At 37.4% G+C, this 12,036-nt stretch overlaps 1 protein-coding gene across 2 annotated transcripts in view; it reads left to right on the plus strand.

Moving 5' to 3' along the window:
- Positions 1-10,364, plus strand: part of LOC102699014 (ankyrin-2) — an 88,596-nt gene extending 78,232 nt beyond the window's left edge. Inside the window, exons 50-52 of one of the 2 annotated variants that reach the window (XM_069191944.1) lie at positions 1,760-1,942; positions 2,100-2,191; positions 4,762-10,364. In XM_069191944.1, coding sequence (XP_069048045.1) covers positions 1,760-1,942; positions 2,100-2,191; positions 4,762-4,933 — 447 coding nt within the window. In that variant the 3' untranslated portion in view covers positions 4,934-10,364. The remainder of the gene's footprint in view (positions 1-1,759; positions 1,943-2,099; positions 2,192-4,761) is intronic. The other variant, XM_069191937.1, reaches the window with a different exon arrangement.
- Positions 10,365-12,036: the final 1,672 nt, after the last annotated feature.

Genomic DNA, 12,036 nt, shown 5'->3' on the forward strand with positions numbered 1-12,036 from the left:
GCTTGGGAGCAGCTCGTTTTTGGATCAAAAGGCGTTATAGGGGGTGACCAGGTCAAGCCAGTCCATTATTAAAGGCGAGTACAGCTCGCCTTTATTGTGGACATTTTTACAGAAAGACTGGAAGTATTGCTAAGGATAACAATCATGCTGGATTCTCATTTTTCTCTCACTCTCCCCTTCCCTCTGGTAAGCGTTATACATGTAGGAGCACAAAGGCAAGTAGGCAAGATTCAGTGACAGTTTCTTTCCGATAAGCTGTCATATTGCTGAACTTTATCCCGACCACTGACTCACACTGATGTTTTTGTTTCTCTTCTCACACTGCTTGTCTGACTTGTTTTTAAGTTGTGTGTTATTTAACTTGTTGCTGTTGCTGTAGCTGTTCTGTGTTTATGTTTTGGTGTGTCCTTCATGTCTTTGTATCGGAGCATACAGTACTGTACGTGCAAATAAGCATTTCATTGCACTTGTGCTGAGCTGAACTTTTAACATTTTCTGTAAACTGTAAAATCAAAGCGTGAATAGAAAGAAAAGGTCGCACATCAAAATCTACGTATCTGATATAATGAACTAGTGTGACAGATGGTGTATGTAAGCTTCTAAAAGAGGATAAGAAGATAAATGCAAGTTTCTTTTTTTTTTACAACAGGCACATCTTCCACTTTGCCGTTATCTCAAATATATTACTCGGGAAAAAAAAAAGACATAATGATGTATGTTTTCCTACGGTTAATTGTCGTCTGATCTTGATTGTCAGTTCCATTGACAGCCTCAAAGAATCTTTTTGCTAGAAAAAGTGAAAATGAAAGTTTGGTATGTTGCATGGACACTATATGCAACTAAAATTGTTATTCATATTCCGGCATTGTATACTAATCTTGCTGCGTGTAACAGGAGTAGCCCATTTTTGCACATACATCATAAATATTTAACTGCACATTAACATTAGACTCCTTATTGATTTTTTTAACACTGTGAATGTGAATGAAAGTGGGCTTAAATGCACAAAGGGGGCTACAGCGACAGCAGGAAAAGTGAGGTGATATGCATGAGGTGGCATCTTAATAATAAACTGAATTTTGTTAATTGAATTAATATTTTCCAAGGCAACACCTCTGGGGCCTCAGCAGAAACAGATGTGCAGTTTGGCTACATGTCTTTTCATACATACACTCTAATTACTCACACAGCCATTTTGCCCCACATTCAACTACATAATAATAAACAAGAATTAATTCCTTACATTTCTATATCACTTTTCCCACCCACCTGGATGATGTGACGGCAGCAATAGTGCACCAGTAAACTCAGCACATCGACTATCAAAGGGAAGGAGAACAGAGTGATGAAGCCGGTTCATACATGGGGATTATTAGGAGGCCTTGATTAGTAAAGCCAATGGGAAATTTGGCCAGGTAACATCCCTACTCTTTTAGAGAAACACCCTGGGAGTTTTAATGACTACAGAGAGTCAGGACCTCAGCACCTTTTTATAGTATAACGTCCCTGTCACTATACTGGGGCGTTAGGATCCACACTGACCGTGGGGTGAGCGCCCCCTACTGGTCCCATTAACACCTCTTCCAGCAGCAATCTCAGCTTTCCCAGGAGGTCTCCCATCCAGGTACTGACCAGGCTCACACCTGCTGAGCTTCAGTGGGTTGTCGTTCTGAGCTGCGGGGCGATAAGACTGCAGGCCATATTTATATCGCCGAACCTATTTATATCGCATAATGTGACTGTCTTGGTCGTCCACCAGGTGACCTTCTCTGACCCCGCAGCAGAGGGCAGCTCTTCGGGGTTCCAGGTGGAGCCCACTCATGGCCGAAAGGTCAGCAAGGTCATCAAGACCACAGTTGTCCAGGGAGAGAGGATGGAAAAGCACCTTGGGGACCCCTCACTAGCTACTGGTCTTCCAACGGCTGAAGATGACTTCCAGCAGGTCAGCCCTTTTCAGGTTTCAGTCTGCGCTGCATAGACATCAAACAGGCTCTATATTAAAATCAACAATATAATGTAGTCTTTTATTTCTGGGTGGAGGCACAATGAAAGGCGATATTTCTGTGTATGAACTCCTTTCCCTTTCTTGTTATATTCAGGCCTTGAGTTATGCAGGGGGCTTTGGAAAAATTCACCTTCCACATTTAGTTGAGCAGGAGATTGTGAAGGAGGATGGATCAGTGATCAAAAGGTTTGGAATGGCATGAAACGGCTGTTGTCCAAAACCCTGAGATTAACAATGGCTGAGAATCCCTGTGGAGCAAATTGTGTGATTTAGAAGCACTGTAGTTTTCCTTCTAACAAACTCTCTCATGAATAGTTTTGCCCATAATAATCATTATCAAGGAGAGGGTAATGGCGTATGTATTGTTTCACTTCCCTCCTTTTTCAGCTGTAATTTCTCAACCCTGGGTTTTATAAAAGGATCATCTGAATCTGATTTCATATTTATATGTACATCTGGATGACATAACTCAAATCATAACATATACCAAGTTCTTTCATATTTGTAAGTTTAAAAATGAGTAAACTCAGGAATTTATCTTTACAGATTTAAGAGGAGAAGTGGAACAGCACATTTCTTCCACACCAAGAAGCTTGCATGTTTTTTTTAATGAGTTATTGTGATACAGTATATTTAATCAAAATTAAGAACAATTATCATTGTCTTGAAGTAAAATTGTCCTTTGCTCTTACCTGCTTATATTTTAGTCCAAACTACAGTATAAATACAGATGTGGTGCTTTGCCCACAGTCAGTTAATGACCCAGTAGTCCATTATTTATAATAATAACATTATTTTAAAATGTCTTCTAACCTTTAGAATATCAGTGATTTCTGTCACACTCACTATGTTTTAAAGAATAATGCCTTCCATTTGGTAGAATATCAAATTCCTGCAGGATGGATTTCACCTCATTTCTGATATTTAGAAAAGTCTTCAGACCGACTAATAATTGCGTCAGCTATCAGTGGTCTTTTTTGCTATACATTTCATCTTCCGTTTTGGTTTACAAAAAACTGTTTTCAAATTTTATTGTAGAAATTAGATAACAAGATTTAATTACATTTAAAAACCAAAGCAAAGGTTTCAAGAAATATTTTAAACAAATTTTAAACTCTTAAGAGAAAATTAAAATATAGATGTGAATCACATGATATGACAGTGTATGAATCAATATCCAATATGTAATATGTGAATTTTGTATTGTGTACTTTATTAAAGACAAAGGGATGTTAAAAGGTTTAACAAGGGATTTAAGAATCCAGGTCTTGGGTTACCAGGTATTTCAGTGAGTTAAAATCTTTCGCCTAGTTTGCAGAATGAGTCACAAAGCCTGGAGGCTCAAACTGGCCTTCAGACTTTGGGATACGCTGGCCACTGTGAATTAGAGTTTCCAGTGGCTTGTTAAGCACTGGAATGGGGTGGCTTGTTAAGCACATAATAAGGAGTGATGTCCCTGTGACGTCTCTTAATCTCTTCTGTCTCCATTCTTTTTCACAGTAAGAAAACAAGAGACCAATCTCACACAATATAAAACAGCATCAAAATTCTAGCTGCTGGAGAGGTTAAAGCAAAGAGCCTGTTACCACGAGCGTTTTGATTCAGCTCCCAGCTCTGTCATTAAAACTGTGTTACCCTGAGCACACAGTTCCTTATGCTCTATCCTTTGGATGAGAAATAGAATTAAGTTTCTGCTATCTATCTCTAGTCACTGTAAGGTTCATAGATCAATATGACTGCTATCACTAAGCACAGAACTTCAAAATTTTCACCTCAAATACATGATTTTATTTTCATAGAAATGTTTGATAAGAACTGTGCATTTTAACACAATATACAATAGTGTGATGTTGACAGAACATTGCAAGTACTGTTCTGCTATACATACCTGTACTGTATTGTTGCTTTGTAGTTATAAAGTACTATTTATCTTGTTTCTTTAAAACTGTACATTGAATTGCTTATAAACAGCAGGTCATAAGATATAATCACTGGATTTTGTTATTTCATAATTCACAAATATGCAAAGGAGCTTTTCTCCAGACATCTTGAAACATCTTGTAAAGGCAAGGGAACCTGCCTTGTAACAGGTCACTGCTGTCCTTCAGTTATGCAATGGTTGAATATCAGAAGACTATACGTGTTGAATTATGGTACTCTTAGTTTTTAGAAACAGACACAAATCTGTATGCAACAGAGGAGTTGTCATTCTTCAGATTATGGTCAGTTTAGGGACAGATTTGGAGGGGTCTGGTGTAGCTGGCTTCAGATATTTACTCACGAAGGTGTTGCCGAAGTGAAAGCTGAATATGTGGTTTTTGCCCCATCAACTAGGGGTTTACTAAATACTGTTATGCTAAGTAAAAAAAACATGGTTTGCTATCTTAATGAAGATGTTCAGCTCCACCAGCGAGCTAGCACAGTAAATCCCAGAAGATCATGTTCATCACATGGTCGAAGATCTGATGGTAATGGGGGTGATTGATCTGAGCTCAAATGTGTATTATTATTATTTCTACCTGATTTGACTTCGTGCCAGGCTCCCCATCTGGGTAACAGTTTCTCCTGCGCTGTGCCCTGTGGACTCACGCTTGGCCTGTGTCCCCGTCACCACAGAGCGGTGGTTCCTTAAGCCCGGTTCACTCTGTGCCCGGGGGAGGTGGGGGGGAGGGCGAATGAACTGTCGAAGCCCTGTAGCTCCCAGCTCCCGCGTCGTGTTTTTCACGGTTGTCTTCTCTGCCGGCTCCTCTCTTAAGGTCAACGATGCATAAGGCCTGCTGTCAGAAGAGGACTGTGGTAAGGGACGCGGAGGGGAAGCGGGTGCACGTGGAGCAGCTCGAAGACACTCCCGCGGCGCTGCGGCGCGACGACCTCCAGCGCGACCTGCACCAGCTCCTCAGCCGCTTCTGCACCGACGAGGCCGAGTGACACAGCCAGCAGCCGCCCCCCGGTTCCCATTTCAGCCCCTCGCGCCCATCCTGCTTGACGCACCGGACCCGGTTTGTTCTCGCGCACCTACGCTTTACCTAAAGACGCTGGATTCTTTCCAGTGCTGAATTGGAACAGAGCAGTTTTTGTTTCCCAATTTTCTTCGATTTTCTTTCCCGTTTTCTAATTTTGTGACCAAAGATAGCATCCTGTGATGTTGAGTTACGTAAAAAAAAAAAATTAGATCTTTTTTTTTGTTGTTGCTTTTTTCGCTGCTGTGTTAGAGAATGACTTGCCAACGGGACGGCAAACTACAATGTCTGCTTCATCCACAGACCTCTTCAGAAGGGAAGGACGCTTTTGAACATTTGTATATATTCTGTAGGTTAAGTGCTTGGACTTGGATGGTTTGTTACACTGCCTATCATAACTGCACACAAACACAAAAGTCACTGATCACAACATCTATTTTTCCTAGGGTATCGTTTAACAAAGTAATACCTGATATCACTATATTAATCAGCTGCGTGTACAGGCCCATTACAAAGCACTTATACCATGTGATCGCTGCTGGAGTGTTTTGTCTTTGTATGTCTATAATTGGGAGGGGAATGGTGACTTGTAGGTGATTTTAACAACAACAATAATAACTATCACTAAACTGCAAGTTCTGGGGGAAGAAAGCGAATGAATGCTGTTGTCGCCAGAACCGACCATGGCTCGAAATGGTCCCGTGAACATTCAGAACTGCATAAGTGAGCTACCTTCTGTGTTGCACCAATGCTCAAGAACCAGTAATCTTTTACAAGCTAGAACTGCAGAAGGCTCCGATATAGCCCAGTATTTTCCGCCTAAAGCTTTGCAACCACTTTCTTTCGGTCAGCTTTGTCCATCTCATCCTGTGTGTGCTGTGGTTCCTTTTCCCTCCTCTTCACTGCACTCTAGTAGACCTGGGAATGAGGTGAGGCACTCTATGTGTGTGAAATTACTGTAATGTCTGCATTCAACTATTTATCAGGGTTGTCCTGTTTGTACGTGTGTGTGGTGGACATGACTGCTGTAACCATGTTTTTACTAAATAACTTACGTACCAAGAGGTTCCTCAATAGGACAATGTTTTTCTAATACAGATGGGTACGATGGGGGGCATAGACGTGAAGGCCCACAAAAAAGAAGTGCGAGATCTCAAGGGATTTGATAACAATCAGCGTCATCATTGATCAGGGGGTTTGGGGTGTTTGTTTTCTTTCAGAGATATGAATCAGCCCTGCTACTGACTCACTGTTACAGGGAAAACTGTTGTGAGTTTATTGATGTTTAAAAGGCAGTTATTTTATGACATAGTAGTTGTTCAATATTGTTTTTACACTCTGGGCTCAGAATGGAAGGCATATCATCAGAAAAAGGTATAATTGTTATATTTATTCACATGAATCCCCATTTTATTGGAGCCATGTTTAGTGAATGAGCTAACAAAACTGATCTTATTTTGTAGACTATAAGTAACAAAATATGCTACAGGCCATGTTGTTATTTTTGTGAAAGTGTGCTAGGGTTAAAGAGTCCTTCAACTCTATAGAAATAAGGGTTTATCCGTTAGTACTGCTGTATCCCTATAAAATTACATTTTACATGTTAATTTTTAACAGAGAATTTTAATAGAATTTCAAAGACAAAAAAAGAAGAGTGGTTTTATGGATCATAAACATTATTTTAGGCTGGCCTAATTTTAGATATTTAAAGTTGTTAAAAAATCTCTTCATGGCTTTATTATTATTCCAAAACCACTTCCATCAAGAAGAGTTCAATACCATTTTGTCCATGAGCACATTTCCCAAAAGACAAGTAAGTAAAATACCATACTGTATATCAACTTTAAAGGCACAAAATATTGTTCCATAATTCTCTTAATATGAATTTATTTTCTAGTCAACTTTAATTTTCTGTGGCTTTCTTCAATTATGAAATATTAAAAAAACTCAGAATGTAGATTGAATTTCTTTTTCCAAACTGAGTTGCTAGAATCATATGATACATTCTAAAAAAATAGTAATTTTCCTAAGTGCTTAAACATTGAATTTTGTGCCTGAATATTATTCACAACCTCTACATAATTATTTTCTCTAGACTTTTGTGATATACAGTACTTGCTGGCTACTCAGAAAAAAAAAGTTCTTTCTGTTTCAAGTAATGCATTTTATGATGACAATTATTCCCTTTTCATTATTTAATCGGGCATCATGGAATAAATTTGTTTTGTGGCATTTAATTCAAACAGTAAGATCATTTAGGAAACACGTCAATTAATCTTTTATTTTTGGATTAATCTTTTTTCTGTTTGTATGTGGGAAGTTCTGAATTTCCAACAGTGGTGCAATGGGTCTGGAAAAAAAAAAGCTTTATCCCATACAAATAGATGTTTTCTTTCCTGCTTTATTGCAATCAAAGGTCATGAAACAACTGTTTCCACACTTTTTGTAGCATCTAAGTCACCATGTTCATGTGTGTGAGAGCTCACATTGTGCTGTTCATTAGACAGGGGTGCTAATCCCAATCTCCAAAACTAAAGAAGTGAACACTTACACAGAAATATTGCAGTTATGAACTGAGTGTTGTATTTTTCCCTTTTATTAATGATGGCTTATGGATATGGATCTTATTGGTCTAGCAACCAGCCACATCTCTAAAATCAGTTAAATTATGGACTTTGGGAGAATTAATCACATAGTTCTTCTATCTACAGTATATTGTATTATTACTTGATTACATGTCCAGTAATATAGATATAAAACTGGATGTTTCATATGGTGGATCAGGTAATAAGTTAGTGGAGAAGAAATCAGCTTTCTATTTTATATATATATATTATTTCTGTAACTCACTAGAATGTTGGTTATGGTCTTGTTTATGTTTTTTAAAAAAACAAAACAAAATATGACCTCTTAATCTAAAATAATAATTAATAGTCATGTGATCCTCTTCTTGTTTTAACTAAGAATGCAAATGGTGTAATGGCTTTAAAGTTCACACATGCCATTTTTGTACCTAGCCAGTGGCAGGGACACACACACTGTACAGATGAATTACACTGAAATCGTTTGATAAGATTAGTATTGTTAAATTGAAAGTATCTTGCATGTAAAAAAAAAATCCAAAGGGGACACTTTATACAACAACCGTGAAGTGGAACCCGCACCCTTCACTGATTCGGTTCTTAAATTCAACGTGATTCCTACATTCCTAGGCCACTGAACCTCAGGTTGTTTGGTTGTTTATATGTGTTAGCATATATAAAGAAATATTTTGGGGTGAGATGTTTCCAAAGCAAGTTAGATACCTTTTGGATTTTAACCTCTTTAGAAGCAGTCGGCTCTTGTTCGATGATTATTTAAAAGAGTTTTTACAAATCAAGTCGTTCCAGTCCTACCTTGTAAAAAAGTATTAAATACTTAAATGCATATTGTCCATATTAGGGTAAATGTATGCGTAGGTTTCCAGTTCAATAGGAAATTTTCAAATAGAAATTCAAATTTCATAATTTCATAAGTCCATGCTAGATCAACAGGATAACTACTTTATTGTATGGGAGAAAATTCATTTATTTGAAAGCTTTTACCTAAAATCTGTATATATTTCTTATTTTACCTCTGATCTTTCTATCAGGCTCTTTCATAATCTTCTGTACATCTAATAAGAAACAGTTTGAGAGTTTTTCAACTAAAGCTGTTAATTCTTGGAGAACTCACAAGATTGGAATGCCCCCCAAAATATAATTTTCCTCTGCAGTATGTAATATTGATTTTCTTTTTTACTCAGAGTTCTAGGCTCAATTTTCTTCTAGCATGCTACTACAAAAGTCAGTCATCACGTTTTCGCACGTTCATTTCATTACGCAATAATGCATTTTCAAAGTACTGTACGTGTGACAAGAGCACCTCTGTCCCTGCTGGGATCTGATCAAGGCTGCTCACAGGCAGCTCCAGCACCACAGCCACTTTCCAGACGGCACTGAACTCGGCTATGCTAAAAGATCAGGACTCCTGCTATGGTTGAATTCAGCAATATACTGGATACAAGGGGGTGATGTCACTGTCCGTAACAAATTCAGTGTGCAAATGATCCCTGTACTATTACAATTGTTTTAACCCTGGAATTTGACATTACCAATACATTTTATATATATACATAAATGGATATACAGTACTAGAAATGTAGTTACATCATGTGTAACAACATAATAATACAGTAATTCTATATTACTAGTTTATAAGACTAAGAGCACAACATGCAGTGAAACTGTGAAAAACATTTAGACTTTTTTCAGTACTTCTCAAACAATGCTACAAAATGTGCAGTGCTTGTTTTCTACCTAGTGAGACAGTGTTACATGATTCTTGCAATACTTCATGTTTTGTTTGTAGCTGGAGAGATTACTTTTCACCTTGATTAGCTTCTGTAGTTGCTTTGTTGTCCACAGGCAATTTGTGCTTCTGCTAACAAAAGGGCTTATAGATTATTAAATGCTTTTGCTACTATATGATGCTGTTTTAAAAGTTTTGCTTTTGTTTCCTTCCTGAAACAGCAATCTCAGTATGCAATACAAATTTATCTATCGCTGTCCAAATATAAAAAAGTGTTCATGTCATGCTTAAGAGAAGGCTGCACAGCTTTACTCTGAGTAGATAAATAAGGCATTAGATTCCTAAACCTGGCTCAAATAAAACTGGTACCCCACAGTAAACTAAGGTACTACGGGTATATTGTAATGACTATTTTATATGTCATTAAAAAGTGTCACCTCTTGAAACATGCCTTGAATTCTAAGCCTGCAGTGTTGATACCGGTGCAGACTAGGTTTAGTTCCAACAAGAATTAAATCACAATGTTTTCTTAAGGTGTTTTAAGATTAATGCTGTTCTTAATTTGTAACCTCTGTAATCGTTACATGAATTCTTGTGCCCTTAGTGTTAAGCCAAGAATGTGGGCAAAATCAAATAAAAGGACTTCCTGTCTAATGTAAGGAGCTTCCCCTGAATTCAGGTACACTTCCACGTTTCAGTCCAGAACGCAACAGGCAACTGGGACAGCGACAATGCAGAATGAAGTCACCGACTTGGGTTAAATCTTGAGCAGACCCAAAAGTATCTGTGGTGTATTTGCAGTGCAGACTATATGTAATGATTATGGTTTTTCCACTTTGCTTTTTGAGTGTAATAAAAAAAACCGAAATGTGAGAAGTAAACTTTTAAGTTGATGAATCAGCATCTTGTTTCCATGGTGATAACAATTATATACATATATATATAAATATCTATGAGGGCATGTATTAGTTATTAAATTAATTAAAAAACAACATTAAAACACTAACAATGCATAGCAGCTGCAGTGTGTACATGGCTGATTGAAATAAAATGTACAAGTGTTAAATGTACATGGGTCTGATTGCCTCATTTATTTTGCTTTTCAAAAAAGTCTGTGAATGTTGTGATGATGTGTTCCTTACATGAAGCCTTAGTAAGTTCTCTTAGTGATTCCCAGTGGTGCCAAAAAGTTATCTTTCATTTGGTTATTTCAAACTTTTAAACTATTTTCAGCTTCTTATAGCTACCCACAGTCACATACAAAAGTATTTGGGCAGTAGATAAAAATGCACACAAACACAAAGTTCTGTAAATTCCAACCCTGCAGCTGATAAAAAAATAGATTTAGCTTAATGAATCGACGACCATTCAAAATTTAAAATAAGCAACTATGTGAATAGTACATTATTCACAAAGTCTTAAAGGTGTTCTGTGATTCACTATTTTCACTACATTACACCAGTCATACATCATGGTGTGAATGCAAACTGAGCAAATTAAGCCTGAAATTTAGTTTTCATATACACTGCCCAAAATAAAATGGTAAGGGCCCAATGTCAGACTGTATTTCACTGTGAAATAATGAAAAATATTTCAGCTACTGTATATGTATTACTGTAGGTATTTTCGCCTCATCCAAACCTTCTGGCATGAACCCTAAACACATATTTGTACGTGAAGACAGCTCAGGCGTAGATGGAATCTATGAAAAATGTCTTCAAGTTCTGCTTACATGTGTGCCTATGGAAGACCTACATAATATATTTTTCTATCGTGGAAAGAAGAAGCACTGGAATGTTATGTACTTGCCATTTATTATCCTCTGACCATATTTTAAAAATGCATACAGTATTCCACCAGGTTGAAACCTTACATTAAATTGTGACACAGCAGAAATAAGTGCGGTGGTTCAATTTTTTTTCATAAGCTCATCATATTTCAGTGTGTAGTGGAGCGACCAGGGAAGCACTATACTGAATACTGATTTTCAATAGTGAGCAATTTCTCTCGTTCGCTGTTAATCACACCCATATACAGTAAGACCCCAAGAGGAAAGAAAGAAAAAAAAATATTTGTCTACAGTATATGTCTATTTCATGTTAGTATCTTCCAAAAAAGCTGCATAGTTTTTTATATGTCTTTAAGCGATGCACCTAAGTGTAGAGTATTTTGTCTCATAAAATGGAAACTGACATGCATTACAATCCACTAGATGGCAATATTTAACAAAGAGCAGCAACCTTTATGTCTTGCAAACCCCTTTGATTTAAACATAGGGACTTTGCTGTATTTTCTTATCTCTGTCCATATATTTTATGCCATCTGACGGTGTGGACACCACTGCTTTATACACCACTAAATGATTTGGAAAATCTATTGTTGTACAGGGAAGGTATTGCTTTAAGAGAGGAGCGCTATCATTTTCACACATAATTGTTATCGTTATTGTCCTAGTGTGAGCATGTAAATTCATTTTCTTATCATACGGGAGGGGGGAGGGGGTTGTATAAAACTAAAACGAAATTATAGAAATTATGACATTAAAGATTAAACACCCGCTACGGTCAGAAAGGAAATCTGACCACGCTTATCACATCGCTTCCTTATGCACAGTGTGATGGTGATGCAAAGAGCAAATATTTACAACAGATTATTACTCACAATTTACAAAACTGTATATCCAAGTCTTGTCCTTCGACTCAACATGGACCAACCATAATACAAACTAACCATCGGTTTATG

The sequence above is a fragment of the Lepisosteus oculatus genome, chromosome 1 (assembly GCF_040954835.1).
Source record: "Lepisosteus oculatus isolate fLepOcu1 chromosome 1, fLepOcu1.hap2, whole genome shotgun sequence".
In the NCBI taxonomy this organism is placed as follows: Eukaryota; Metazoa; Chordata; class Actinopteri; order Semionotiformes; family Lepisosteidae; genus Lepisosteus; species Lepisosteus oculatus.